Below are 26,665 nucleotides of genomic sequence, written 5' to 3' on the forward strand. Positions count from 1 at the left end.
TTCAATCCTCTTCCCCTCTCCCCACATCGAGGAAAAAATGCACAGCCTCAAAATGTCGGATTACTCCTCCATTCGCACAGCTTGCATCCATAACGGTCGTCTTCCGTCCACATCACAGCGCAGTCAGTCTTCAGGCTTAGAGGCCTTCAGCCATTATACTCCCGACGTAGCTCCGCAACAGCCAGCAGGCTTGCCGCTCCACCAGAGGTCGCAATCAAGAGTTCCTCTCGTACTATCAAGATTTACTGCCCAGTCAATCACAGTAGGGTAAAACTAACCTGTCTCACGACGGTCTAAACCCAGCTCACGTTCCCTGTTGGTGGGTGAACAATCCAACACTTCGCAATTTCTGCTTCACGATGATAGGAAGAGCCGACATCGAAGAATCAAAAAGCAGCGTCGCTATGATCGCTCGGCTGCTACAAGCCAGTTATCCCTGTGGTAACTTTTCTGTCACCCATGTCCCAAGCCTTATAGGACATGGGATCTCTAGGCCAGGGTTTCCCCCAAACAATCCCGCAATAGGAATAGTCTCAAGCAGGCTTATGCCCTTGTGCTCCACGCGTGGTTTCCTTCCCCGCTGAGCCCGCCTTAGGACGTCTGCGTTAGTCTTTAGCAGTCGTGCCGCCCCAGCCAAACTCCCCACATCCATAAATAAACCGCTGAGGCTCAGTCATAGTGGTCTCGCACATCTCCCCCCACCTCTCTTCATAACCACCCTCAGCACTTCTCACATGCTAGAGTCAAGCTCAACAGGGTCTTCTTTCCCCGCTGATCAGCCCAAGCCCGTTCCCTTGGCTGTAGGTTCACAATACAGGTCGTAGGGACAGTGGGAATCTCGTTGCTCCATTCATGCGCGTCACTAATTACATGACGAGGCATTTGGCTACCTTAAGAGAGTCATAGTTACTCCCGCCGTTTACACTCGCTTAAGCTCAAAAAGCCGTAACTAAAAGTGCACTGGGCAGAATTCACCTTGCGTTCTTCCGCAAGGCTATGTTTTTAATAAACAGTCAGATTCCCCACAACAAACAGTTCTAGCACGCTAGAGCCAATCCTTCTCCCAAAGTTACACATCCATCTTGCCGACTTCCCTTACAACCCTTCTCAAATTCGCTTCCGCGTCAAACAGTGGACACCTGTTGCGGTCTAGGTACGACATGCATGCTTCTTTTTCATCGGAACAGGTCATCTCCTCAGCGCTGCTTCGTCTCTTAACAATCCACACCGCTACTTCCCCTAGTTCTGCTCTCCTAGGATCAAAAATCCCCCATCCGTCATCATCAAGTCGCCTCAAAGCATCCATACACTCAATCTTCAATCAGTCTCCGTTTCAACAGTCGATTCACCCCCATCAAATGGGGAACCCTCGTCCACAGCGCAAATCCTTTCTTGTTACTACTACCAAGATCTGCTCATATCACCCCTCCACCCCCGCTCACGCAGGACCTTCGTCAGAATGATATCGCCCTCTTACTCAGCTCCGCCGCTAAGGCCTCGGATACCTGCAATTCAATCCCTTCCATTTTCTCCAGCGCCCAATTCGGTAGGTACGTTGCAACACGTTTCTTAGCGGATGCCAACCTCCATGGCCACCGTCCAACTGTCAAAATCAAACCGCCAGATTCTCTTCCCTTGCATACGGCTCCTTATCCTAAAAAAGGTTCATCCCTTCTCGCACATCATGCTTACCACAATATGCCCACTGGCTACCCCCTTACAAGACATCTTCAAAGTTTAACGCTATCGCATTAGTGCTTTACAACATCTTACATCAAGTCGCCGCTGTCCTGAGAGACATTTCAGAGGGAACCAGCTACCAGATGGTTCGTTTGGTCTTTCGCCCCTATGCCCATCTCATGCCATCGAGTTGCACGTCAGAACGGCTTAGATCCTCCAGAACACTTTCGCATCCCTTCAATCAACACAGGCATAGTTCACCATCTTTCGGGTCGGATCACTGCATCCACTAGCTCTCGCTAAAACAATCCAGCCATCCTCTCCTTGGTCCGTGTTTCAAGACGGGCGGGTCTCATCCCCTTCAAAGCATTCACTTTCATTTTTCATCTTGTCTTTTTCACATTTCAATCACTCTACTTCTTCGCTATCGGTCATTAGCTTATATTTAGCTTTCGGTGAAAAAAAACACCACCCAATTCAGGCTGCACTACCAAACAACCCTACTCTTCTCTCAAGTCCGGATACTTACAGGCCATTCCCCCTCTAAGATCAGGGACTTCAATCCCTAGCTCAGTCTCCTCCTACTCAAAACAACCCGCCAAACGCAGTTACCATTCGAGCTCCTGTCCTTTCACTCGCCGCTACTCCGACAATCCCTTTTGGTTTCTTCTCCTCCCTTTATTGATATGCTTAAGTCAAAGGGGTCCCCAAGCGCTTCCGCTTCATTCAGACATCCTCAAAAAGGCATATCGTCCTCCTACACGTCCTTCCTCGCTGCTAATGCCTATCAATCCCGTGAATCCTCAAATCAAAAAAATTCCCCCCAATCTCTCAAATACTGATCCTGCTGCTGGTTCTCCAACAGCAGCCATGTTACGACTTATATCTTATCTAACACGAAGGACTCAGACCTTCCAATCTTCGTCCACTGCGTCATCTTAGATAGCGACGGGCGGTGTGTACAAAGGACAGGGACCCATTCAAAACAACTTGTTCAATCGTTATTACTAGGAATTCCACGTTCAGAAGCCCATTACACAGCTTCATCCCTCACAGCAGGCTCCCTCGCCATCTATCGTAGTGCGCGTGCCGCCCGCTTCATCTCAGGGCATAACGGACCTGTTCTGTTCCATTCCTCCCTTGCCCCAAAGAGCACTGTCAAAGGGTCTCACATCTTACGCAACTTAATCCAAAGCTCACGCCATCCATTTCAAACGGCCATGCACCACCGCCGCGCGCATCCCGTCCTCGTTCTCCTGCCCGCTTCAGAACCGGTAAGTTGCCCCGCGTTGAGTCAAATTAAGCCGCACACTCCACTCCTTGTGGTGTCCTTCCGTCAATCTCTTCAAGTTTCACTCTTGCGAGCATACTATCCCCAGAACCCACATACTCAAGATTTCTCATGCACAACACTATATAGTCCCGTCCAGTCGGCATCGTTTACTGCTAGAACTAAAACGGTATCTAATCGATTTCGATCCTCTAGCCTTCGTCCTTCATCGTCACATAAGTCCAAGAGCACAGCCTTCGCTTCTGTCCGTCCAGTCAGGGTCTTCGTATTTCACCCCTCGCCCAACTATCCGGTGCCCCTCGTCCTCTGCCAAACCTCTTACATCCACATCAGGACATAATCCCCCAAACAAAGACATACAAAAGACTACGGACTTTTTAACTGCAGCATTCACCATAGACACTATTGGAGCAGGTATTACCGCGGCTGCTGGCACCCGACTTGCCCTCCAATCAATCTCGACTCCTTTACACTCGAAAAAAACTCACTTCTCATAACCGCCTCCCCAAAGGATTAGGCAAGTTTCGCGCCTGCTGCCATCCTTGGACGTAGTAGCCATCTCTCAGGCTCCCTCTCCGGAATCAAACCCCGATCCCCCGTCTCCCGTCTCCGCCTAGTTAGGCCATTACCCTAACTACCAGCTGATAGGCCTACAACTTACTTGGCTCGTGTCAAAAACACTCCTAGCCCCCTACCTGCAGTTTCCCGCAGTTACAGCTCTCCCGCCAACCAAATCATCGTACTATCACTGAGCCGTCCGTCAATCCCCCACAAGGTTCATCAACATGCATGGCTTAGTCCCAGAGAATAGCATCCACGTCAGGCAGAATCAACCTGATGCTACCCCCCATCAAAAATCTCTCAGATCCCTCATCAACAAACCCCTGGCCACAGCCACATCAAATCCCAAAAAATCCTCCATCCCCACCGTCAAACACAAATCTCTCTCAGAGGAGACCAAGACTAATCCAAAACCACTCTCTTTTCTCCCCACATCCCAATCCCCCCCCTCGCTCCCCCTTCTCTCCATAGCCCCTCCCCTCTGCAAAGGAGACTCTGGGGGGAAATAAGACGGTGGGCCCTAGAAGAATTCCCAAGAAGCCGCGGAATATAGATTTCGGAGAGAGCAGCAGCTCGGAAAGCTCCATGTCCGAGCAAAGGGAGGAGAAGCCTCTGTACATGTTGAAGTCCACAGGGCCTGGGCGAAAGAAGAGGAGAAGAGGAGATCCATTTATTGATTGTTATTTGAAAGGAGATCCATCCACCAGATGCACGTCGGACAGTTCCGAGGGGAGGCCGGACATAGGCGATGCAGTTATCTACAGGAGCGATCTCGACAGCGGCGACGAGATCATATATCTTAGTGAGCTGTTGCAAGGATGACGGCAACACACACCAAATATTATTAAAGCATGTGTTTTCTATGCAGGGTCCCGATGTGTTTTCAAGCCGTCGAAGAATGGATGGTTGAGGGCGTCTGGAGCAGTGATCCTGGTTGAAGAGCAGAGATCAAGCATCCTGTAGAGCAGGTCGTATCCCTCGGAGCCGACCTCGGCCCACGGGTTAAGCGACTCGATAATTGTCTCGAAGGGGATTCTCTCCTCGGGAATTGTGTCTATGTTCGACCTCCACAGTCTTCCGTAGAACTTTGCAGCCTTTCTCATTTCTGCGTGTCCAAAGATCGTTGCAATCTCGACAATGGCGTCGATATCCTCGGACGAGTAGAAGAAGGGATATTGTGCAGTCAGGATCGTCAAGAAAATCACCCCCACAGACCACATGTCTATGGCTCTGGTCTGGTGAGGGTAGCGGAACAGGACCTCTGGTGCTCGGAACCCACGTGTCCCGGCCCGAGGAGCCTTCATCTGCGGCCTGGAGTCTCTCTCGTAGTATCCCGGAGGCTTTGTCTTCGACACAATCGAGTTGAAGAAGAGCAGGGGTGTCTGGGGCTTGCTACTGTCCTTTGGAAGATGTTCCTCCCTGCGGTCTTCGTACTGGGCAAGCCCAAAGTCTATGAGCATCCCTCTTCCAGTCTCCTTATTGTACAGAAAGTTCCCTGGCTTCAGGTCTCTGTGTATTATGCCATTGCCATGCACATGGTCTATCGCTTCCAACAGGTTGTACAGATACTGCTTGATGTCATTCAGGCCTGCATTGGAAATAAACTCCCGGAAGTCGATGGGCTTGAAGTACGGAAAGACAGCAATCACCTGGTCTTCGTTCCGGAAAACCCCGAGAAGCCCCATGCAGTTCCTCTTTCCCTCAAGTGCCTTCAGAAACGTCAGTTCCTCGAGAACCCTTGCTGGAGAGCTGGTTCTTGTTATTACCTTCAGAGCGACATGTCTCCCGGCCTCTGCATCAAGGGCCTTGTACACAACACTGAACGACCCTTCGCCTATTTTTTCTATGGGCGTGTACTTTGGTATGATGAAGGACAGATGCTTGAGGTCGGACTCTGGGATCTTTTCCTCTTCCATCCCCCTTTCCAGGTTTTTTATTTTAAGATTGGGTGTGGCTCTGCCATACCGATTGTCTTTCATGGCTGGAAGGGGATGGAGATAAAGGGTGGGAAGGGTAGCCCTTTAATGTGTGGAGGACTCAAGGCCGATCTGTTTGTTAGATACAAACAAATGGAAAGAAAGCTCAAGCTTCTCGAGATAAGGGAGGCGTATGTGCGCAAGGAAGTGGAGACGCTGAGGAGGGAAGAGAGACACAGCAAAGAGGAGCTGGATAGAGTCAAGAGTGTTCCGTTGATAATGGGGCAGTTTCTGGAGCCTATCGACAACTCGACAGCAATTGTGGGGTCGACAGCAGGGAGCAACTTTGTTGTCCGAATACTGTCTACTGTGGACCGAGAGCTGCTGAAGCCAAACACTACAGTTGCGCTGCACAGACACTCGAGTGCGATTGTGGATGTGCTCCCTCCGGAAGTGGACAGCACGATTCCTGTAATGGGGGAGTCTGAGAGGCCGGAGGTGACGTATGCAGATGTGGGAGGGCTGGATGTGCAGAAGCAGGAGATAAGGGAGACGGTTGAGCTTCCTCTGCTGCAATCTGAGTTGTACAGACAGATAGGAATTGATCCTCCACAAGGGGTGCTGCTGTACGGGCCGCCTGGAACGGGGAAGACGATGCTTGTGAAGGCTGTGGCGAACCATACAAAGGCTACATTTATAAAGGTCAACGGGTCTGAGTTTGTGCAGAAGTATCTTGGAGAGGGTCCGCGGATGGTGCGGGATGTGTTCAGGCTTGCAAGGGAGAAGGCGCCGTCGATTGTGTTTATCGACGAGGTGGACTCGATAGCAACAAAGAGATTTGATGCGTCGACATCTGCAGACCGGGAGGTGCAGCGGGTGCTTATTGAGCTGCTGAACCAGATGGACGGATTTGACCAGACGGCAAATGTCAAGGTGATCATGGCCACAAACAGGGCAGACACAATCGACCCTGCACTGCTCAGGCCGGGACGGTTGGACAGGAAGATAGAGTTTCCGCTTCCCGACCGGAGGCAGAAGAGGCTTGTGTTCAATGCCATCACATCGAAGATGAGCCTCAAGGACGAGGTTGACATTGAGAGCCTTGTGTGCAGGCCCGAGAGGATAAGCTGTGCAGACATCAATTCGATCTGCCAGGAGGCGGGAATGCTTGCAGTGCGGGCCAGCAGATACATGGTTACGCAAAAGGACTTTGAAGAGGCATACTCAAAGGTTGTTGAGAGAAGCGACACAAGGCCTGCATTCTACAATTAAATAGTTTGTGTTTTCCCGACTAAGAGGCCTGGGTTGGATCTAAAGATGTGAACATCAAAGAAGGTATTTAATTGCTCTTATCCTTAGTCTTCAAATTTTGGATTTTCTTAAGCCTGAAGAAATCTCCTCTATCTTGCTCGTCGAGCTCGGAAGAAATGTAAGAAATAGTGTTCTCTAATTTTGGGATTATGTTGAATTCCAGTGCGTTAACTCTTCTATTAGTACTCATTAGTATAGAATTGAGGACTCGGAATGAGTTTTTCAATGCACATAAATCTACAAGCATTTCCAAAACTTCCAAGAACTTTTCTCTACACTCATTAAGGGATTGACCGCTTCTGTCAAGGAAGAGAATAGGCTGTGTGTTTTCCTTTTGAAGGGTGAAGAACGGAAGACTCACTCCAGAAACCTGTTCTATTCGGGGCTTTACATATACATTTTGTTTTTGGCATTCGTACAAGAACATCTTTAGGTTGGCCCCAAGAAACTCGGCTTCTGTGAGTTTAAAGAATGCGTCTTTTATCTTTTGATTTATGCCCAACTCTTTTCTTTTGTATTCTTCTTCTATTACCCTGTACTTCACCTTCAGTGCGTCGCTTTTTCTCTTCAGCAGAGAATACCCCTTTTCTGCACTCTTTTGCTTTGTTTCCATTGTCTTTAGATTCATTCTTGTGGGAAACACAGGTATTTTCTGGCCTGTCATTTTGTGGGCTTTTGTTAGTAATCTCAAAAGTAAATTGGAGGAGGCAAACATATTCCAAAATCGGATTATCTTGAATGATCTTCGGATTTCATTTATTAATGACTATTTCTCCACTAAACACACATCCCATGTCGTATACTATTCTATCATCCTTTATGTTAGGGAGGATGAACCTCGGAATTCTGTCGTCATCTGTTCCCTCGATAACTCCTAGCATAAAGCAATCAATTCTCTGAAGAAATTTCTTAAAGTCCTCTATGCTTTTTTCGATTCTCTTGATTTCATCTTCGTGCTTGTTGTTGAAGTGGTTGAATATAAACTTTTCACTTTCGAATGACTTTCCACAGAATCCACACTTGTAGTGGTTTTCATTAACGATTGTTGTCATGTTGTTAAGCTCTTCTTCCTTAGTCTTTGGATGAAGATATCCAAACCCTCGATAGTTTGCTAAGAACTCTCTTCTTCTTGTGGCTGTATCGGTTGCTTTGTGGTTTCTACAACCCATCATCATTTCAAGAGGATCATCATACTGGTGTGCACATGTGTAGCAGTAAAGAAATATGCTCTTGAGTGCTCCACAGATGAACTTCGCAGTGTTCCTCTCTGTAGAGCTGTCTTCTAGTGTTGATGCATACTTTTCCAGAACCTCCTCTTCATTTACATCAAACATCCTGGATAGAGAGGTAAATATTGATGCTGACATTTGGTAGTCATCATCTTCGAACGATATTTCTGGCTCTGACACTCCGGAGATGTCGAATTCCTCAAGCTGAACACCCAGTCCCTTATCTAGGATGGACTTCATAAACTTGATCGAGTCTTGCGTGTTTGCTTCCTTTTGCAAGATAATATAGCATAGCCTTGAAAATCCATTTTGCGACGTTTGTTGCTGGATCCAAAATCTTTCAAGATTTACACATTTTGAGAAAATAGAGTATATAACAGATCCGGGCATGCTATCTGGTATATTCCTTGCTATTATGCATGGGCCTTCTATCTTGAAGCTATGAACATTACAAATGGTCTTTCTCCTTTGTTCAAAAAAGGAATTATCTAAGTATCTATATATAAACCATTCCTTTCCTAAGCTTTTGTCAAATACCTCAGGCACTCTTCTTCTGTAATAGTTTGTACTGTAGTCTTCGTAAGATTGTATAGGAAGAACCATTTCCAATTCCCTTTTGGTAACAAGTCTTTGTTGCTTCAGTAAGAAAAATATGTCAATCTTATCAACCAGAGTTCTTTTTGTGTCCATTTCCGAGGGCTGTTCTTGATAGCGAGACTTATTCGGTTGCAAAACGACAAAACGCCCCTGGAGAGACTCGAACTCTCGACCTTTCGGTTAACAGCCGAACGCGTTAACCACTGCGCTACAGAGGCTGTGCTTCCACATACACCCCACAAACTGTTTCCAACATCCGAACAACAATCTAACAAAAACCCTCTTCCTCCTTGCCCCCATGGATACACCGAAGAGGAACTTTAAGCATCCTAGAAACCTCGTCTCAAAGATGCCAAGAAACACCCCGCACGACATAATACTCTATGCGCTCACCACAGAGAAGGCTGCAAGGTGCATGGAGCAGTTCAACACCCTGGTCTTCTATGTGGAGAAGACCTCGACCAAGCCGGAAATTAGAGATGCCGTTACCCAGCTCTATGGATGCAAAGTCAAGAAGGTCAACACCTTGATCAACAAGCATGGGAAGAAGGCATATGTCCGATTTGACAAAGAGGGAGACGCCATTCAAATCGCCTCTAAAATAGGTGCAATCTGAATTAAATTTATTTTCGGTTTTTATTCTTTTCTTATCCTCCTTAGTCTTGGCAACTTCTTTTTTGAAATTAGAAGCTCAAGAGGACATAAGGCTATTCACAATGTCTTCCGATCCTATATTTGACAAATCTGAGTTTGTCTGCCCAACACCTAAGAATAAAATGGGGGCATTGGAGGAAAAAGCCATGTTCAGTATCTGTCCTATCTTGTTATCCACCGTATCAACTTTGGTAAGGAGTATACTGTCGATATTTCTTAACTGATCTGCATCTTTAATTGCCCTGTTAAATTCCTTAATATGTTCCAAGCTATCGGACCCGACCAGTGCCTCCCCTACATATATGATATGGTCAGGCTTATTAATCTTCATTAGCTTGGTAAGAGACATCATGAGATTCTTCTTGTTGTGCATTCTTCCTGCTGTATCAATGAGGATAACATCATACCCTTCGTGCTGAGCTTCTTGAATGGCACATCTTGCCACCGATGCATCGTCCTTTCCATATCCCTTTTGGTAGAATCCAACAGAATAACCCCCTAATTGAAATCTCTCTACATGAGTCTTAAGTTGCTCAATTGCTCCTGCTCTAAAGGTATCACACGCTGCTATGTACACTTTGAGTTTGTTTTTCAGAAGCCAGTAACATATTTTAGCCAACGATGTACTCTTTCCAACTCCATTCACTCCAACGAAGCAAATGGAAAACACACCTTTATGCTTCCTTATTCCGTCTAGCATTTTTTCATGGTCTACAGACGGGATAAGTTTTCCAAGCACATTAGACATTTTTTCCTTAAACTTCTTTTCGGAAACGACATCTAGTCCCTCTCCAGACAACTCCTCCATGACATTCTCTACAAGTGTTCTGGTTATTTGGTAGCTTACATTTTTGTTTATTAAATGCGTAGTCATCTTGTCCTTCAGCTCTTTCACTTGTATTTGATCTTTAAACAAGCCAAATGCTTTTTGGATTGTTGCTTTCTTAATAACCTTAACAAAATTACTTACTCCACTTGAAGGCGAAGAGTAGTTTAATTCCTCCTCGTTTCCTATATCTTCCCATTTTCTCTCCTTATTCTTTTTCCATGCCCTTTTTTTGTTTTCCGAGCCAGCCTTTTCCTTACTTTTGTTCAGATAATTATCAATTGCTATCTTGAGATTAGGCGTTCTAGATAGACTCAAATATACAATGGCCCCCCTAATTTCGTATTCCATAACTTCATCCCTAATTTTCCTTTCCCCGCCCGGCCTAGACACGTCTAGAGATACTACTATTTGGTTGAAATGTTCTGGCATCCTCCCTTCTTCGTGGATAACCAGTCCTCTCTTGTTGAATACGCAAAAATATCCCATGCAAGGGCTCAGGTCTCACATGTTTTTTGTCTTGTTGGGCCAGTAGGCCAAACAAACTATCCCAAGTTCTCCTCGATAATCGTGGTATATCCATTTGCCTCAAACAGTCCATGCTCTATGACCCCACAGATGCTCTTGCATTCCGATATAAAGTCGGCGTTGTATTCCACATCAACTATACAATTTCCTAAGTCGCTGATTAATGGTCCTGCCTTCCCTGTGGTTTCTCTTAAGAAATGCTTCAACTTATACTCTTGAAGAATCGAAAGGAACTTCATCAGGGAAATAGAGGAGATTTCAATAGGAACAAGACATCCTTCAAATGTTTCTCTATACTTATGCCTTTGAACTATTATAATGATATCTTTGGCCATGGAATAAAGTAGCTTTTCGGTAGTAAGTGCTCCTCCCCCTCCTTTAATCAGATTTCCACATTTGTCAAAGTAGTCTGCACCGTCTATGTACAGATCCAGGGACTCATGACCCAGGGGGCTTGATACTATCAAGCCCTTTTCTCTAAGCTTCAGTGCTGTTTGGATGCTTGAGGGAACATACACCACTTCCCTATCTAGAACCCCTATATACCTTTCTATAGTAGTTCCTGTTCCAATTCCAATCACTGTCCTGCTCTCTACATTTTTTTTATATCCTTCCATATGTCCCTGAAGACAAAATAATAAATCTCTTAAAAGGAAAAATCTCCAATAATTCACAACTACGAATGCAAAAAACATCCCTCCTGCCACAGTTACTTCTTTCATGATCAAACAGTAGCACCATATGAAAATAATGAAAGACATTGCTTTATTTAACACACTTCTTAATTCTACGCACAACATCACATCCATATCCAATGATGCTTGATGCATCCTGGTCTTCCCGAGAAGTCACTTCCACAACTCCGGAGATACGGTCTATTTTACTCCACAAGCGGCCCTCAACTATAAACTCTCCAAGATCCTCCTCAACATACTCCACACTCACCCCGAATGTTTCTGCCATATTTTCAAGTAGCATCGAGCGATAACTTTCAAGAACCTGTCCATAAACACGCAGCCTCATCTCTCGGCAGAATAGATTTACAAACCTTCCAACAAATACGTCTTCCTGGAGAGACTTGCAAAAAAGATATAAGTCTTCCATAAAACTTCCGTAATTGCATTCAAACAATGATGTCGCCAGCTGTACCCCAAGCTTCTCGGAGCTTCCCATTACATCACTACATTTAAGGATCCGTGTCTCAATTTCATTTCTCTCAAATCCGAGTAAGCCGCAGAATATCATATATTTCACAGCCCGTGAATAGCTTATTACCTCGCTTGATTCAAATGATGGAAGCACCTCGCTGAACAAAATTCCTGCTTCCTTAAACTTCCTCTCCATCATTTTAAATACTCCCTTGTATACTTTGTATCTGTTTCTTCTGTCCCAATCACATCCTCTTTCGTATGTGTCATCAGCCACATTAATACTCTCCTCAACAATTCTTTTGTTCCCCACAATCAAACCCATTCTGATTTTACATAGAGAAATGTCCATCTTCAACGATAATGACATGTCGTCTCTCATGAGCTTCCTCATCCATTCAAATCCATTTTGTGTATCCATCACTTGGCAATAGAACTCAGCCGTCTTCCGCTCAATTTCTTCTGCATACGTTTCGTTCTCTGTTTCCTTCTTCCTAAGCTCCTCAAGCTCCTGAATTCTCTGATTTTTGCAATTCAGCAATGAATCTATGCGCTCATGGTTTGGCTGCAATATACCTTTTTCCACAAGGAAACTATAGAGATCATACATGCATTTATCGGAAAGAAGCTTTTCAAGTTCTTCCTGGGCTTCGGATTTACCCAGCTTTGTTGCATGAATAAGGTCATGGACAAGTAATGTCGGCTCCTTGAAGTCAAAGTCCATGGGTACATAGTCGTCTTGGTTTTAATATACAAACACGATAGTAATGTTAAAAGATAAGAATAAAATGCTTTTGCTCGGGCTCGAACCGAGGACCTCATCCGTGTGAAGGATACGTGATAACCGCTACACTACAAAAGCTCAGTTTTGTTGACAAGACTTCTCACCTATAGGTGATATAAACATATATGTGTTTGGAACTTAAAATCCCTCAATGGACGATACAATTCAAAGGTATAAGGAAAAGCTAAATGAGCTGGAGAAAATTGGAAGTGAAATAAAAGATATGCTTTCCCTGGACTATGATTTGGATTGCTTAAGCCATTCCCCATCCGTATGCTATATCGCTACATCGCTGGAGGAGGGGAAGGCCGAAGAATTAGAAGAGAATAAGTATTCTATAGAAGTTCAAATGATAATAACCATTGGGAAGTCTTTGGATTCAACCTTAAAAAAAGATCTCATCTCAAAGATTGAAAAGATTAAAGCGATCAATATTGGGATAGAAGAATACAGGGATGCAATTGCGTCCCGATTCAAATATCTCCATAATCTACTAGGGAATGATCTTCTATTCAAGTTAACCATAGAGGTGAAGAGTCTTCTCCCTTTGGCAAGAGCTATTCCATCGGAGATAATGAAGTATGGCATTGAGACATACGGATTTCCACTATTGTCTCAACACCAGCTGATCATGAAGGCCTCTCCACAGAACCAGGAAAAGCTTCTTAGGAAGCTTTGCTGTAAAGTCACGATGGCCGCCAAACTGGATTTCTGCGAAAGCAGCTTTGAAATAGATTTTTATAGCCAGATGGAAAAGATTTTTAACAGTCTTGAAAGCAAAGAAAAAGAAGAAAAATCTATTCTGAAAGTTCCACTTGCCAGAAAAGAAACCAGACGGGGAGGAATAAATGCAAGGCGAAAGAGACAAGGTTCTTCACCCCATAAAAGAAGGAGACTTCTGAAGCTGGAGCCTGACGAAGCCGATGGATAATGCCCCATGGGAAATTTCATCCCATAATGAAAAGCCTTTTAGATTTCATAAAAAGTCGTCCTGAGGGAGTAGTTGAAGAGGAGCTTTCTTTAGAGTTTCCGGATATGTCCAAGGCCGATATTGCAAAGGAGTTAAATAATTATCTTAAGTGCCAGGAGATCAGTCTGTTTAGAGACAAAGGCGTTCTGTATTACAAACCATCACCAGTTAATGTGGATGACTACGAACTTATGATATACAACTTGGTAAATCAGAGTGGAAGTGAAGGTGTCTGGCTAAAGGTGATAAAAGATAAAACCAATATGCCGCATAACTTGGTTGGAAAGGTCCTCAGGAACATGGAAACAAAGAGAATCATCAAGTCTGTTAAATGCCTTAAGAATAACAGAAAAGTGTATGTTTTGTATGATCAAGTTCCTTCTGAAGAGATTACTGGAGGCATGTGGTTTCAAGATAACGATGTGGACGTGGAGTGTGTAACTAAGATTCTCGAGATTATACTGTTATTTCTGGAAAAAAGACTGGGTGATAGATTGGAGCTTCCCGAGTACGAAGAGAATCCTAAACTTGAGGAAATAATGAATTATGTTAAGGACTTGGGCATCCTGTCTGTTCCCCTAAGGCTTGAAGATCTTGAGACATTGGTAGATATACTTGTATTTGATGGGAGGGTAGAGAAACTCCATTCGGGGCCTATAGTCAGATATAGAGCCCTTAGACCATATGGAAAGTAAATCTCATGGATTTGAAGTGAAGACATTCGGCTTGTTGCGAAATTTTTACTTATTTTCAATTTCTCTGCCAGGGATAAATGGATGATGGACTTTCGATAGGAAGCGAAGGATATTTTCTAAATATAAAATGCCACGAAAGACCTATAACGGATGTCAAGTTCAATTACGATGGAGACTTAATATTTACCTCTGGGAAAGATTCCATAGCCACACTTCTCCGCTCTGATGGATCTGTGGTAGGAGAGTACAAAGGACATCGAGGATCAATCTTTTCTATTGCTGTGGATAACAAAAGCACTTCCTTAGTGACAGGAAGCGCCGACCAGTCCATTATTTTGTGGGATGTTTCCACCGGAAAAATGAAGGCACAAACCGATGTCGGCGTTGTAGTTAAAGGCTTGGATTTTTACAAGGACGGGACGTTGTGTCTGGGATGTAGTGACGATTCCATGGGAAAGACCCCCTCCATCGGGATTCTTGATACAAGAAACAAAAGCTTTGAGAAGATTTTTGTTCCCACCTCATCTCCTATAAAGATTTTAATGGACATCTCAGAAAACTTTTTGGTATATTGCGATTCAAGAGGAGGAGTTAGCTCTGTGGACCTTCGAAACTCTCAGGTTATCAAGAGTGCAAAGATACACACATCCAAGATAAATAATATTAGGCCAAGCAGGTGTAGAACTTTCTTCATTACAGGTTCTATGGATTCACAGGCAAAGATCATTGATTTTCTTGATCTGTCAGTTCAAAAGACATTTGTATGTGAAGAACCAGTGAATTGTGCAGCCATATTCAACACTAACGACAAAGTTATCTGTGTTGGAGGAATTAATGCAAGGGATGTAACTACAACCAAAGGAAAGTCTTCTTTTGACGCAAACTTCTTTGATGTAGTAACATGTGAAAAAATTGGGTCTTATAGCACACATTTTGGAACAATAAATTCTGTAGATGTCCATCCCTCTGGAAAGCTTTACTGCTCCGGAGGAGAGGAAGGGACTATTACCATTCTAGCATTTGGCCAAGATTTCTTTCAGGCCAACTTTACCAATTTCAATTAAAACATCATGCAAAAGTCATTTAATATATTCATGATCTTTAGGGCCATTTTTTATTGCAATGCTCCCGTCGGGATATCTAACTTCCTTTAAGCCCGAGGGGAATGTCTTTTCGATTTGCCCATTTGAAAACTCATAAGTAATCACTTTGGTTTTTGCATCATACAAATATCTATACTGATTGCTCTTTACAACATATGTGGACCCATCCTTAAGGTAATACCTTGTTTTGTTTTGGAGCTGGTCCTTATGCATGACTCTTTTAGCCTCTAGTGATTTCTTGTACTCTTCATTGAGCTTCTTCAGTTTAAGTATCTCTTCTTTGAGGACGTCGACCACGGAAATGTTTTTGTTTTCTTCTAGTCGCTTCATTAGTGTGCTAATGGTCTCGATCTTTTCTTTTATGTTTTCCTGCATGAAAGTCATCCTATGCTTATGTGGGGCAATGCTGATTATGTGAGGTCACCTGGAAAGGAATTAAAAGCCGCAAACAGAATAAGAGAATTTGGAAGAAAGCCAATTCGCCTTCAAACTTAAATTTTTATTTAACGCTTACTTTCGATTATCCCATCAATTCTTAAAAGCTGCGACACTGCTTCAATAGCAGATTTGATGCATTGGCTCTTCACAGCATATGGCTCAAGCACAAGATCTCTTGTGTCTACAATCTCCCCGGTTATTCCATTAACTCCGTAGAAGGATCCTTCCTGATGCTTTTTCTCCAAAAGAGTGATGGCCTCTAGAGGATTAAATACTCCGGAGTTTTCAAGGAGTATGGAAGGAATTATGGTTAACGCCGAAGCCACTCTTGAAAAAACTTCGGCTTCTATTTCGTTGTCTCCGGAATTCTGCATTAACTCGTGTGACATTGCCATCTCCACAGCTCCCCCTCCTGGGCAGAGCTTGGGACTGATAAATATGCTTTTTGCTACCTTAACTGCATCCATGAAGTTTCTTTCGAGTTCATCAAGGATATCCTTTGTCGGGCCACGGATAATAACACTGCAAGCCTTCGGGTTTACACACTTACTGAATTTGCAATAGTATTCCTCTCCATATTTAACATATTCAAACAGTCCACAAGAAGTTCCTATGTGCCTTTCCTCAAGGTCTTCAGGCCTGTTGACAGGTCGTGCTCCGCAGGCTTTACTTAGCCTAGAAACATCTGTTTTCTTTAACCTTCTTAGGCCTGTGATGTTGTTTTCAAAGAGAATTGACAATGCAAGATCACTAATCCCTTTCTCACATACCACAATATCAGGCTTTGCTGCAATTATTTTCTCACACATTTCACGGACTTGCTCTTCCTCAATCTCAAGTGCTCGTGTGAAATCGTTTTCTTTGGAAAACTCATAGCTTGTTTGACTTTCTCCCTTTTTGTATTCAAGAGGAGACTCAACTATAGCAATCCTCGGATTCTCGATGGTTCTTCTCATCTGTGGATGTATAATGTCCTTGTTGATGAGTATTCCATCCATGACCTCAGACTCTACAAAATTTCCTCCAAGTATTTTCTCTACCTTCATGTTGCTCTTAAGATCGCATCTGTTCTCTTCCTTTATGTAAATCTTCTTCACAGCTTCTAAAGCAAGCTTTCCAATAGGAACCTTGAGAATACTGCAGACTTTTGACGCCACACTACCATTAATTATTTTGATTCTTGTTTCCTCGCTGGAATCTAAGGACATAGCTGTTCCGTCAATGGCCTTGATACAAACTTCAAGTGCTTTGCTTAAAGAATTGCATATTTTTATAGGATGAACATCCTTGTCTAATATGTAAGTCATCTCGTTCAGGATCTCGGCTGCAAGGAGTACAACCGATGTTGTTCCATCTCCTACTTCATCATCTTGTGTCTTTGCCAATTCTATAAGAGATCTAGCTGATGGATGTGCAACATCTAACTCTCTAAGAATAGCATTTCCATCATTGGTAAGCTCTATGGAATTTATCTTTGTCAAAACCATTTTCTGCATAGCACGGGGCCCAAGACAGGTCCTTATCACCGATGATATGGTTTTGGCTGCTATTGCACTTTCATTTTGGATCTGTGCAGGCTTGTCAGGTACAAGAATGTACATCTTTCGAGGAATTGGTTTCTGCATTTTTGGGGCTTTACAGATTCTCCTAAAAAATTGCTCCGGTCTTCCATCCCACAATCTTACTTCGAACCCGATGATGATGGATTTCAAGAAGCCCCAAGGCTAGAGTTCTTAGGAATTGACGACTGCAGAATTGTTAAGGAATCTTTTGATATTTCTTTGAATTTATTTTTTGAATGTATGAATCCCTCATGGATTCCATGTTTACAAAAGAGCACAGTTGGCTGATAATATCTTCATTCTTCGAGCAGAAGGGACTTGTCAGACAACAACTGGACTCTTTCGACCAGTTTGTTAAGACAAAGATGCAAGAGGTTATCGACGAGAGTCCTGCAATAATTGTCCAGTCTGCTCCTACGGCAGGAATAGAAACCCAAAAGAGAATAACCGTTAGATTTGGGCAAATATATGTTTCAAAACCTCCTATTTACACCGAGTCTGATGGGAGAACTATTACGGTGTTTCCAAACGAAGCCCGTATAAGAGACTTAACATATGCATCCCCTCTGTTCATCGATGTTACAAAGGAAACCATATCTGAGCTAGGGGTTGTGGACAAGCACAAGTATTCTAGAGTTCCCTTTGGGTCCTTACCAGTGATGTTGAGATCGTCGTATTGTGTCCTTTATGGGCTAAGCGACAAGGATCTCATTGATCTTGGAGAATGTCCATATGATCAGGGGGGATACTTTATTGTAAATGGATCTGAAAAGGTGATTGTAGCTCAAGAGAGAATGGCTAGTAACACAGTTTATGTGTTCAAGAAGGCACAGCCTGCGACCTATACACACTATGCAGAAATACGTTCGGTCCCAGAAAAAAGCTCACGAAATCCAAGCACTTTATCTATGAAGTTATGCAGATCTCCGGGAGTAATAAGGGTTTCGTTGCCACTAGTTAAGCAGGATATTCCTCTTTTTGTTCTGTACCGGGCCTTGGGGTTTTTATCTGACAAAGAGATCATCGATCATATTCTATATGAAGATGATGATGAGATGTTTGAGCTCCTGAAGGAAAGTATTGAAGAGGGTATGGTTGTTCAGGACCAGAATGTGGCCTTGGATTACATAGGAAAGAGGTCGGCCCCTGTTGGAACACCACAGGAAAAAAGAATAATTATTGCAAAAGATTTACTTGCAAAAGAAGTTCTTCCTCATATTGGAACACAGGAATTTTGTGAGACAAAGAAAGCATATTTTATTGGATATATTGTTCAGAGACTCCTACTTGTAGCTCTTGGAAGGAAGAATCCAGATGACAGAGATCACTATGGAAAGAAAAGAATGGATCTTAGTGGGCCATTGCTTGCATCTCTATTCAGGACTTTATTTAAGAAGTTGTGTGCAGATACAACAAGACACATGCAGAAGTGTATAGAAAACGGACGGGAGTTTAACATAGCCCTTGGTCTGAAGGCAAGTATAATTACACAGGGTTTTCGGTATGCATTAGCTACAGGGAATTGGGGGGATCAAGCGAAAGCAATGCAAACAAGGGCAGGCGTGGCTCAGGTTTTAAATAGATACAATTTTGTTTCAACACTCAGTCATTTAAGAAGGGTCAACACACCTATTGAGAAGGAAGGAAAGCTGGCAGCGCCTCGACAGCTTCACAATACCCATTGGGGTATGGTTTGCCCTGCAGAGACACCTGAAGGACAGGCATGTGGGCTTGTAAAGAATTTGTCTCTCATGGCATATATTTCTGTTGGTTCATCTTCTGGGCCATTAGTAGAGTTTTTAGAAGAATGTGGAGTCGAATCACTGGAGGAGATATCCACTCCGCAACTCAATGCAGCCACTAAGATTTTTGTTAATGGAATCTGGGTTGGAATTCATTCGGATCCTGTGTATCTCATAAAGTCGCTTAAGTTACTGAGGCGGAGCTTGGAGATGGACAAGGAGGTTAGTATTGTCCGAGATATTAGGGAAAAGGAGATTAGAATACAATCGGATGCAGGAAGACCTTGCCGTCCCCTGTTGGTAGTCAAAAATAATGAGCTTGTAATTACTCCAGAAGACATCAAAAGGCTGAAAAGAGGGGAAATTAAATGGGATAATCTGATTAGCGAAGGGTTTATTGAGTTTCTGGATGTTGAGGAGGAAGAGATGTCCATGATAGCAATGAACACAAAAGCTCTTGAAGAGTCTAAAAAGGCTTCTGATGTAAAGATATCCTACACGCACTGTGAGATTCATCCGGCATTGATATTAGGGATCTGTGCATCCACAATTCCCTTTCCTGATCATAATCAGAGTCCTCGTAACACCTATCAAAGTGCTATGGGCAAGCAGGCCATGGGGATCTATGCAACAAACTTCCTGTTGAGGATGGATACCTTGAGTAATATTCTATTCTATCCACAAAAGCCTCTTGTAACAACGAAGAGCATGGAATATCTTAGGTTCAAAGAGCTACCGTCTGGCCAAAATGCTTTGGTTGCGATTGCATGCTATTCCGGATATAATCAGGAAGACAGTATTATTATGAATCAAAGTGCCATTGACAGGGGCCTGTTTAGGAGTTTTTTCTACAGGACATATACAGACCAGGAATCTATGTCAAGACCAGGTGTTAATGAAGAGTTTTGCAAGCCCAGCCGAGGAACGGTCTTAAGGATGAAAAATCTAAACTACAATAAACTGGACGAGGATGGGCTTATAAGTCCTGGAACAAGGGTTACGGGAGACGACGTCCTTATCGGAAAGATAACACCTATACTTGATCCTGAAAGAAGCACTAAGGAGGCACCGGTTTATGTCTATAAGGATAGTAGTACTGCAATGCGGAGAACCGAAACAGGTATTGTGGATACGGTTATTGTTACAAACAAAGATGGCTATAAGTTTTCCAAGATTAAGGTAAGGTCGGGAAGAATTCCTCAGATGGGAGACAAATTTGCATCGAGACATGCTCAGAAAGGAACTATAGGAATTACCTTAAGACAAGAGGATATGCCATTTACATCTGATGGAATAGTCCCGGATATAATTATAAATCCTCATGCCATTCCAAGTCGTATGACCATTGGGCATTTGATCGAATGTCTTCTTGGGAAAGTTAGTGCAATGAGCGGAGAAGAAGGAGATGCAACACCCTTTAGCGATATGACTGTTAATGAGATCTCGGCCAAATTGAAGTCCTATGGCTTCCAGCAAAGAGGACTGGAAGTTATGTACAATGGAATGACGGGAAGGAAGCTCCGGGCCCAGGTGTTCTTTGGGCCAACATACTATCAAAGGCTTAAGCATATGGTTGATGACAAGATACATGCTAGGGCCCGAGGTCCTCTTCAGATTCTTACAAGGCAACCTGTTGAAGGAAGATCTAGAGATGGAGGGCTCCGATTTGGAGAAATGGAAAGGGATTGTATAATTTCACACGGAGCGTCTGCCTTTCTAAAGGAGAGACTGATGGACGTGAGCGATGCATACTCTTGCTTTGTCTGCAACTTTTGTGGGCTCCTTGCAATGGGGGGAAGCAAAGTAAATGAATGCAAGGGATGCAACAATACCACCAACGTTAGTATGATTGAAATCCCCTATGCCTTTAAACTTCTTGTTCAGGAACTTATGGGGATGAATATTGCACCAAGAATTCGCTTTGAAGAATAAAGCTATCTCTACTGTCCAGGCTGTTGGAAACTCGGACTTTCTCCGATTCCATACGTTTCAAATATCTTTGCTATGAAACATTTTTACTTTTGAAACCAGGAATCACAAAATAAAACGGATCTATAAAAATGAACGAAGATTTAGAGCCAATGGATGAATTCAGCCGAGGACTGAGGCCTACGGACAGATCTTTGCCAATAGCTAATATATCAAAGATTATGAAGAAGCCGATTCCCAAAGAAGCCAAAGTCGCTAAAGATGCGAAGGAAATAATGCAAAAGTCTGCGGGTGAGTTTATAGCTATAATAACATGCAGAGCCAAGGAAATATGCGAGTCAGAAGCCCGTAAGACTGTTACTGGAGAAGACTTAATAAGAGCAATGGACGAGCTGGATATGCCTTATTATGCCGAGCTGGCAAGGAAGTATTATATTCAGTATAGAGAACTTGCAAAAAACGAAAGGGTTCGAAAGTATTCAAGAAGCTTTGACTACGGCAAGCCTTAATCCCTGTAATGTGATATTTAAATAGATCAATTAAAATCGGTTGTCTTTATTTAATGGGAAAGAATTTATTCCAGCTATCAGCTAACCCATTACGAATGAGTGGAATAAGATCGATGATGAGTGTGATACCCCATTGCACGGGATCTTCAAGATTTACCTACAACAATACAACTGTGTTCTGCATAGTTCATGGGCCCTCAGACAGTATATCTAGGCAAGAGGATCCTGAAATGGCTATTTTAGATGTGAAGTGGAGAGACATTATTCTTATCAATGGAAGAATTTATGACAAGTATTTCTCAAGAGAAATTGAAAAGATTCTTTCTAAAAGAATCATTCTTGAACTGGATCCTTGCAGATCAATACAGATAAGTTTCAATGTTGTAGGAGAAGTAAGAAATACTCTTTTTTGTGCTGTGAATGCTGCACTTTTGGCGCTTTCCGATGCAGGAATTCCTCTTATATCTATGTTTTATGCCAGTAGCTCGTTTACACATGAGGAGGAAGTCATTGTTTTTGATGGAGATGAGAACGTATTGGCCAGCCATTCATTTGGATCTATTTCAAAGACAGGCATGGAGAGAGCAAAAAGCTTTCTTAAATATGTTAAAGAGGTCCAGACTTATACCCTGAAGTCCAAGTTTCCTTTTTGCATTAGCTAACTGATATATGTTTCTAGATGTAAGTATTGGGTCTTGTTCCTTGGGAAAAGGATGTTTAAGGCAAGTTACTTTTTATTTTTTATGGCTTTGGAATGGAAATGTTTATTCAAGAGAATTTCATCTCTCCTGGTTCATAACATGGTTTTTTTCTAAATCTTCAAGAAGAATTGATAGTACTTTTGTCAGAATATTGACTATCTGAAATGGCTTCAGGGTGAGAAGCTCTGCAATTTCATCAATGCTTCTGTTCTGGCAGCCTACCATCAGTAAAACAGATTTCCTAAGAACAGACAGGTCCTGGCTAAACATTCCATGGAAGTACATTCTAGATATGTCTGGAATGATATCTGTCACAAGATTCAGATCTATCTTTCCTCCAGATGCCATTCTAATTCTAGAAATATCATCATATGGAAAATACATCATTCTCCCTTTTTCCGGGACAGGGTCCTTTAAAAGAGAAAGAGACAGAGACGGCCCAAGACTTTTAAAACTGCTTGAGAGCTGCCCGACAAATCTTGACATGAATTTTTGATTGTATTTGTATATTCTATCTTCTTCTGTGTGAGACAGAGATCTAATAAAGACAGCAGAGTGTTCTCCAGTTTCCTGTGTAACAGCTTGCTTTACTCCTACAGGCACAAATTGATTCTTCAGCCAGAATCTACATAGGGTTTCGGCCATCCCGAATGATGCTCCAATCCAACTGACTTGAGGAATTAGCACATCCGTTATATTCTGCAAAAGAATATCTTTCTCTCCGTCTCTTACTTTCATTGAACAAATATCTTCCCCGTGAGAGGACAAATGCTTAATCAACAGGTTTAGAGATGCTGTTCCATATCCCATCCCAGCGTATTCCGGATGCACTGCTATTCTAACTATACGGATTCCATATACGTTCAAAAACGATGCATCGATATGTTCCTCGGAGATGACCCAAGGAATTAGATTTCCTTCTCTCAGATGTCCTGTCCTTGTGCATTTACCTTCAAAAGAAATCTGAAGAGAGCAAATGACTTTTGGTATGTCCTTCCCATCATCTTCAGCAGGTGTTACAAGAGCAAATATCTCGTGTCTTGGAGAGTCTGCTAGAACCTGAAGATCATTGGGGCTATTTTTGTAATGGGAGGAAATGAACAGGGAAAATACATCGTTCAAGAACTTCTCTGCTGGCGGCTTTCCGGAAAACAGAACATCTTTGTTCACATAAAAAAGACTGCATTCCGATGGCCTTGGGCACCCTTGGATCTTCGGAACAGATGCATCTAATAATAGCGCCTTATATAGCCAGTTTTCTACGGGATCGTTTTGGCCATATCGAATTGATTCTTTCATAGTCAATTCTTTGTATATGAAAGAAGAGGATTCAGCGCTGCTCTTTCTAAGCATCTCCGATAGCTTAACAGAAAATGCCCTTCCCGTCCCCTCGTATCCATTTACCGTTGTAGCCATGATGACAAAGTTTGGAAAGATCAGCTTTGTGAGATACACAAGAGGGATTGCTGCAGCCTCATCAACAACTAACAGATCCGGATAGTATTTAAGCTCATTTGCAGGATTAAAGTATTCTATAATATGCTTTCTTCCCCCGGTAAACTCAATCTTTTGCATAAACCTCTTGTTTCCTCTAAACTGGTATATGATTTTAAAGTCGATATACTTTTTATATCCCAGCTTTTCAAGGCCCGTGATGAGAAATAGGAATACTGTCTTAACATTCTCTATGGCGGGAGAGGCAATATACACAGACAGAAGCCCCAGGCTTATTGCCTTTGCTATTGAAATCCCCAACGCAGCAGACTTTCCTCTTCCTCTTGATGCAGTGATAGAAAATACTGTTTTGCCCGCTCTTGACTCCAAGGCTTTAAAGATTTCCTCAATAATATATATCTGATCTCTAGTCTTCCCAAGACTTTTCAGGACCTCACTGTCTGGGTCATACTGTTCTTCATACTTATCCTTGCTAACTTTTAGGTTTTTGTCCTTTGGGCTGTTCATACAGTCTAATACGTTGAGCTTATCGTCCAGAAACAGTGCAAAGTTCGAGCTTATCAATGATTTGAATAATCTTTTGTTGTATCTGGGTTCAAACTCCCCAATTTTCTCATGGAGGTCAGTTTTGTGGGATATAAGTGTTTCTATAGAATGTGCAGTATCCAAGAGTAACACTATAGCTCCTCCTCCCCTTACGGTTTCCATACTTGTTGCTATTAAGTTGGGAGACAAGGCTTCAAAATCTTGGAGTATCAGCATATCTACTGTTCTTCCCAAAATCCTTTCGCTCTCTCTGTATTCAATGAATTCTATATCTCTAGCTCTTATAAACAACGCTAAATCATCCTGGGATTCTTCTTCCTCTATTCTCTTCTTCTGTCTCTTTCCTGAAACCCTTTGGCCGGTCTTCCTTGTTACTTCATTCTTATGGCACCAAACTATACTTTCCACAGAGCCGTTTGTATGTCCCTGCAATATTCTGTGGATGGCTGGAATCTGGGCTTTTCCATTCTCCCCCAATAAAATAACGAAAGATCTATGGTTTCTCCTTCCGTTTTCTTCAAAGAAGTTTTGAATTCCTCTGTCGCATAGAAGCGTCATTAGTAAAGGATTATTTCCAAAGAATTTATTTAGGCAAAGGGCTGGAAAATCTGCTAAATACAGAGATAGAGGTTTTCAAACGGTCATTTGTATTTCCTTATTGCTTCGGTGATGGTTCCTAGGAAGTTTCTTTTGTCTCGAAAGTCGAATCCAAGCGGAAGTTTAAATCCTAATGGCTCCTCTGGTACAACAAGGTCCAGATAGAAATCCCCTGGAGGAAAAGAAAAACAAGTATTTTGCTTTTTTTCGGCGTTCTCACTCTCCGCCTTTTTGTTCTCAGTCTTCATATCTTTCAAAATAGATGCCATTTCTGCTATCACTTCTTTTTTTTCAAACATTTCCATGTAATAGGCCTTTCTCATAAGCCTGTGCTTTGCACCCTGGAAATGTATCCTTCTGCTTTTCAGCTTGTCGTTCAGCAGTGTCTTGTTACAAAATTCGCAGAAATACTTTGCCATAGGAAAGGATAGAGTTTCTTTGTGAATTTTGAGTCTCCCCGGAACTACTTTGGGTATTGTTGACTGAGAGCGGTAAGACCTTGTAGCAAAGTGGTTAACGCGGTAGATTGCTAATCTATTTCCCTCTGGGAGCACGAGTTCGAATCTCGTCAAGGTCGCTTTTTGCACCAGTCCCCTTTCCATTATAAACAAAATACTGTTTTGTAATACCCTAATGAGGAATAATTACGTTCCACAAGAAAATGCTTCCTCCCACTCATTATCTGTCCACACCACAAAGAAGATAGAAAAGGGAAAGGGAGAGATGTATGGGCTGAAAAATCTGGCAGTGATAATTGCCTTTTTAAGTGTTGGAAAATTCATAATAGATAACAATAGAGAATTTGGCTTTCTCATGTCACTACCTCTTCAGACTCTTTCTCTGCTTGAGTGTTCTTGCTTTCTCTTGGCAATTCTTATGAGTTTTGTACGCTCACTCTTTGGATTCTACATAGAGGCCAGAAAGCTTGGGCACTTATATATATGTTTAAACTTAGGTGTCTTTGAGGCGTTTATTGCATACTTGAACTTAAACTACATACGTCACATATATTCCTCTGGATGGTCGATGATACTTAATGTTGTCTACACAGCTAAGCTTATCTCCTTCCATTTGGTTGTGAAAGAGCTCAGAAGAGACCGAAAGATTAACATAGAAGAGGAATTAAGCATAAGACATTTTCTGTACTTTCTGGTTGTTCCTACTCTCTGCTTCCAGTTACAATTTCCCATGAGGTCTGGAAGAAATATCAAAGGCATGGTTCTGAAAACCATTCAACTTCTAGTAGGCTTCCTTCTTTTTGTCCTGGTTATGGATCAATATGCAATCCCTAGCATATATAGAATCGTTAATTTTGAAGATCTAACGACAGTAATTGAAAACATAATCAATCTTTCAATAAGTACCATAATTCTGTTCTTAATATTCTTTTACACGGTTTTTTATTGCTTTCTAGAGACTGTTGCCGACATAACACTGTTTTACGATTCATGCTTCTATCAAGAATGGTGGAATGCATCTTCTGCAAGGGAATTCTGGGCCTTATGGAACAGACCCGTGTATCTTTGGTTCAAAAGACATGTGTATGCTCCAATGGTTGGAAGAGGAATTTCCAAGGAAAGGGCAGGAGTAATAGTATTTGCAATGTCGGGATTGATCCATGAATATGTTGTCTCCATCTCGATAAAAAAATTCACAGGATGGTTTCTGATAACTATGCTTCTTCAAGTTCCTCTTATTCATGTTACGGAGTCATTCAGACGGAAATTTCCCAGTCTGGGGAACTTTTTCTTTTGGGGAGCTTTTTGCGTGATTGGCCAGCCCTCTGTAATATTATTATATTACAGGTCTTTATATCTAAAAGAATGTCACATGTAGAAGCACAAATCTGGAACATACTACCTTGAGTCAAGAATCAGTATTTGTTTTGAAGGT

At 42.6% G+C, this 26,665-nt stretch overlaps 20 protein-coding genes and 5 non-coding genes across 25 annotated transcripts; 11 read left to right on the forward strand and 14 right to left on the reverse strand.

Moving 5' to 3' along the window:
- Nucleotides 1–35: 35 nt before the first annotated feature.
- Nucleotides 36–2,475, reverse strand: Eint_100010. Its single transcript, XR_002670149.1, has one exon. It is a non-coding gene; the product is annotated as a 5.8S-23S ribosomal RNA (ribosomal RNA).
- A 40-nt stretch (nucleotides 2,476–2,515) lies between these two features.
- On the reverse strand, nucleotides 2,516–3,808 carry Eint_100020. The gene has a single exon (XR_002670150.1). It is a non-coding gene; the product is annotated as a 16S ribosomal RNA (ribosomal RNA).
- Nucleotides 3,809–4,117: 309 nt separating this feature from the next.
- On the forward strand, nucleotides 4,118–4,354 carry Eint_100030 (uncharacterized protein; the record flags this gene model as incomplete). The annotated part of the gene is made up of 1 exon (XM_003073647.1): nucleotides 4,118–4,354. The coding sequence occupies one exon, from the start codon at nucleotides 4,118–4,120 to the stop codon at nucleotides 4,352–4,354; it is 237 nt and encodes a 78-aa protein (XP_003073693.1).
- A 38-nt stretch (nucleotides 4,355–4,392) lies between these two features.
- Eint_100040 (Cdc7-like cell cycle protein kinase) lies at nucleotides 4,393–5,448 on the reverse strand (the record flags this gene model as incomplete). The annotated part of the gene is made up of 1 exon (XM_003073648.1): nucleotides 4,393–5,448. One exon carries the CDS (start codon nucleotides 5,446–5,448, stop codon nucleotides 4,393–4,395), a length of 1,056 nt encoding a protein of 351 aa, XP_003073694.1.
- A 108-nt stretch (nucleotides 5,449–5,556) lies between these two features.
- Nucleotides 5,557–6,720, forward strand: Eint_100050 (26S proteasome regulatory subunit 6; the record flags this gene model as incomplete). Its single annotated transcript, XM_003073649.1, has 1 exon — nucleotides 5,557–6,720. The coding sequence occupies one exon, from the start codon at nucleotides 5,557–5,559 to the stop codon at nucleotides 6,718–6,720; it is 1,164 nt and encodes a 387-aa protein (XP_003073695.1).
- Nucleotides 6,721–6,787: 67 nt separating this feature from the next.
- Eint_100060 (vacuolar ATP synthase subunit D) lies at nucleotides 6,788–7,423 on the reverse strand (the record flags this gene model as incomplete). The annotated part of the gene is made up of 1 exon (XM_003073650.1): nucleotides 6,788–7,423. One exon carries the CDS (start codon nucleotides 7,421–7,423, stop codon nucleotides 6,788–6,790), a length of 636 nt encoding a protein of 211 aa, XP_003073696.1.
- Nucleotides 7,424–7,511: 88 nt separating this feature from the next.
- Eint_100070 (uncharacterized protein) lies at nucleotides 7,512–8,678 on the reverse strand (the record flags this gene model as incomplete). The annotated part of the gene is made up of 1 exon (XM_003073651.1): nucleotides 7,512–8,678. One exon carries the CDS (start codon nucleotides 8,676–8,678, stop codon nucleotides 7,512–7,514), a length of 1,167 nt encoding a protein of 388 aa, XP_003073697.1.
- Nucleotides 8,679–8,730: 52 nt separating this feature from the next.
- On the reverse strand, nucleotides 8,731–8,803 carry Eint_100080. The gene has a single exon. It is a non-coding gene; the product is annotated as a tRNA-Asn (tRNA).
- Nucleotides 8,804–8,883: 80 nt separating this feature from the next.
- Eint_100090 (60S ribosomal protein L23A) lies at nucleotides 8,884–9,201 on the forward strand (the record flags this gene model as incomplete). Its single annotated transcript, XM_003073652.1, has 1 exon — nucleotides 8,884–9,201. One exon carries the CDS (start codon nucleotides 8,884–8,886, stop codon nucleotides 9,199–9,201), a length of 318 nt encoding a protein of 105 aa, XP_003073698.1.
- Nucleotides 9,202–9,276: 75 nt separating this feature from the next.
- Nucleotides 9,277–10,554, reverse strand: Eint_100100 (signal recognition particle GTPase; the record flags this gene model as incomplete). Its single annotated transcript, XM_003073653.1, has 1 exon — nucleotides 9,277–10,554. One exon carries the CDS (start codon nucleotides 10,552–10,554, stop codon nucleotides 9,277–9,279), a length of 1,278 nt encoding a protein of 425 aa, XP_003073699.1.
- A 56-nt stretch (nucleotides 10,555–10,610) lies between these two features.
- Eint_100110 (ribose 5-phosphate isomerase) lies at nucleotides 10,611–11,210 on the reverse strand (the record flags this gene model as incomplete). The annotated part of the gene is made up of 1 exon (XM_003073654.1): nucleotides 10,611–11,210. One exon carries the CDS (start codon nucleotides 11,208–11,210, stop codon nucleotides 10,611–10,613), a length of 600 nt encoding a protein of 199 aa, XP_003073700.1.
- A 148-nt stretch (nucleotides 11,211–11,358) lies between these two features.
- Eint_100120 (26S proteasome regulatory complex protein) lies at nucleotides 11,359–12,465 on the reverse strand (the record flags this gene model as incomplete). The annotated part of the gene is made up of 1 exon (XM_003073655.1): nucleotides 11,359–12,465. One exon carries the CDS (start codon nucleotides 12,463–12,465, stop codon nucleotides 11,359–11,361), a length of 1,107 nt encoding a protein of 368 aa, XP_003073701.1.
- Nucleotides 12,466–12,530: 65 nt separating this feature from the next.
- On the reverse strand, nucleotides 12,531–12,603 carry Eint_100130. The gene has a single exon. It is a non-coding gene; the product is annotated as a tRNA-Val (tRNA).
- Nucleotides 12,604–12,676: 73 nt separating this feature from the next.
- Nucleotides 12,677–13,456, forward strand: Eint_100140 (uncharacterized protein; the record flags this gene model as incomplete). The annotated part of the gene is made up of 1 exon (XM_003073656.1): nucleotides 12,677–13,456. The coding sequence occupies one exon, from the start codon at nucleotides 12,677–12,679 to the stop codon at nucleotides 13,454–13,456; it is 780 nt and encodes a 259-aa protein (XP_003073702.1).
- Nucleotides 13,457–13,482: 26 nt separating this feature from the next.
- On the forward strand, nucleotides 13,483–14,190 carry Eint_100150 (DNA-directed RNA polymerase III subunit C34; the record flags this gene model as incomplete). Its single annotated transcript, XM_003073657.1, has 1 exon — nucleotides 13,483–14,190. The coding sequence occupies one exon, from the start codon at nucleotides 13,483–13,485 to the stop codon at nucleotides 14,188–14,190; it is 708 nt and encodes a 235-aa protein (XP_003073703.1).
- Nucleotides 14,191–14,267: 77 nt separating this feature from the next.
- Nucleotides 14,268–15,254, forward strand: Eint_100160 (translation initiation factor IF3 subunit 2; the record flags this gene model as incomplete). The annotated part of the gene is made up of 1 exon (XM_003073658.1): nucleotides 14,268–15,254. One exon carries the CDS (start codon nucleotides 14,268–14,270, stop codon nucleotides 15,252–15,254), a length of 987 nt encoding a protein of 328 aa, XP_003073704.1.
- Nucleotides 15,255–15,269: 15 nt separating this feature from the next.
- Nucleotides 15,270–15,677, reverse strand: Eint_100170 (uncharacterized protein; the record flags this gene model as incomplete). The annotated part of the gene is made up of 1 exon (XM_003073659.1): nucleotides 15,270–15,677. The coding sequence occupies one exon, from the start codon at nucleotides 15,675–15,677 to the stop codon at nucleotides 15,270–15,272; it is 408 nt and encodes a 135-aa protein (XP_003073705.1).
- Nucleotides 15,678–15,796: 119 nt separating this feature from the next.
- On the reverse strand, nucleotides 15,797–17,356 carry Eint_100180 (T complex protein 1 subunit gamma; the record flags this gene model as incomplete). Its single annotated transcript, XM_003073660.1, has 1 exon — nucleotides 15,797–17,356. One exon carries the CDS (start codon nucleotides 17,354–17,356, stop codon nucleotides 15,797–15,799), a length of 1,560 nt encoding a protein of 519 aa, XP_003073706.1.
- A 188-nt stretch (nucleotides 17,357–17,544) lies between these two features.
- Nucleotides 17,545–20,967, forward strand: Eint_100190 (DNA-directed RNA polymerase subunit beta; the record flags this gene model as incomplete). Its single annotated transcript, XM_003073661.1, has 1 exon — nucleotides 17,545–20,967. The coding sequence occupies one exon, from the start codon at nucleotides 17,545–17,547 to the stop codon at nucleotides 20,965–20,967; it is 3,423 nt and encodes a 1,140-aa protein (XP_003073707.1).
- Nucleotides 20,968–21,116: 149 nt separating this feature from the next.
- On the forward strand, nucleotides 21,117–21,473 carry Eint_100200 (CCAAT binding transcription factor subunit A; the record flags this gene model as incomplete). Its single annotated transcript, XM_003073662.1, has 1 exon — nucleotides 21,117–21,473. The coding sequence occupies one exon, from the start codon at nucleotides 21,117–21,119 to the stop codon at nucleotides 21,471–21,473; it is 357 nt and encodes a 118-aa protein (XP_003073708.1).
- Nucleotides 21,474–21,568: 95 nt separating this feature from the next.
- Eint_100210 (exosome RNAse PH-like protein) lies at nucleotides 21,569–22,135 on the forward strand (the record flags this gene model as incomplete). The annotated part of the gene is made up of 1 exon (XM_003073663.1): nucleotides 21,569–22,135. One exon carries the CDS (start codon nucleotides 21,569–21,571, stop codon nucleotides 22,133–22,135), a length of 567 nt encoding a protein of 188 aa, XP_003073709.1.
- A 117-nt stretch (nucleotides 22,136–22,252) lies between these two features.
- Nucleotides 22,253–24,733, reverse strand: Eint_100220 (putative P-loop ATPase/acetyltransferase fusion; the record flags this gene model as incomplete). Its single annotated transcript, XM_003073664.1, has 1 exon — nucleotides 22,253–24,733. One exon carries the CDS (start codon nucleotides 24,731–24,733, stop codon nucleotides 22,253–22,255), a length of 2,481 nt encoding a protein of 826 aa, XP_003073710.1.
- An 83-nt stretch (nucleotides 24,734–24,816) lies between these two features.
- On the reverse strand, nucleotides 24,817–25,191 carry Eint_100230 (U1 snRNP-specific protein C; the record flags this gene model as incomplete). Its single annotated transcript, XM_003073665.1, has 1 exon — nucleotides 24,817–25,191. One exon carries the CDS (start codon nucleotides 25,189–25,191, stop codon nucleotides 24,817–24,819), a length of 375 nt encoding a protein of 124 aa, XP_003073711.1.
- Nucleotides 25,192–25,267: 76 nt separating this feature from the next.
- On the forward strand, nucleotides 25,268–25,349 carry Eint_100240. The gene has a single exon. It is a non-coding gene; the product is annotated as a tRNA-Ser (tRNA).
- A 56-nt stretch (nucleotides 25,350–25,405) lies between these two features.
- On the forward strand, nucleotides 25,406–26,608 carry Eint_100250 (sterol O-acyltransferase; the record flags this gene model as incomplete). The annotated part of the gene is made up of 1 exon (XM_003073666.1): nucleotides 25,406–26,608. The coding sequence occupies one exon, from the start codon at nucleotides 25,406–25,408 to the stop codon at nucleotides 26,606–26,608; it is 1,203 nt and encodes a 400-aa protein (XP_003073712.1).
- Nucleotides 26,609–26,665: the final 57 nt, after the last annotated feature.

This window comes from Encephalitozoon intestinalis, chromosome X, assembly GCF_000146465.1.
Source record: "Encephalitozoon intestinalis ATCC 50506 chromosome X, complete sequence".
NCBI lineage: Eukaryota > Fungi > Microsporidia > Unikaryonidae > Encephalitozoon > Encephalitozoon intestinalis.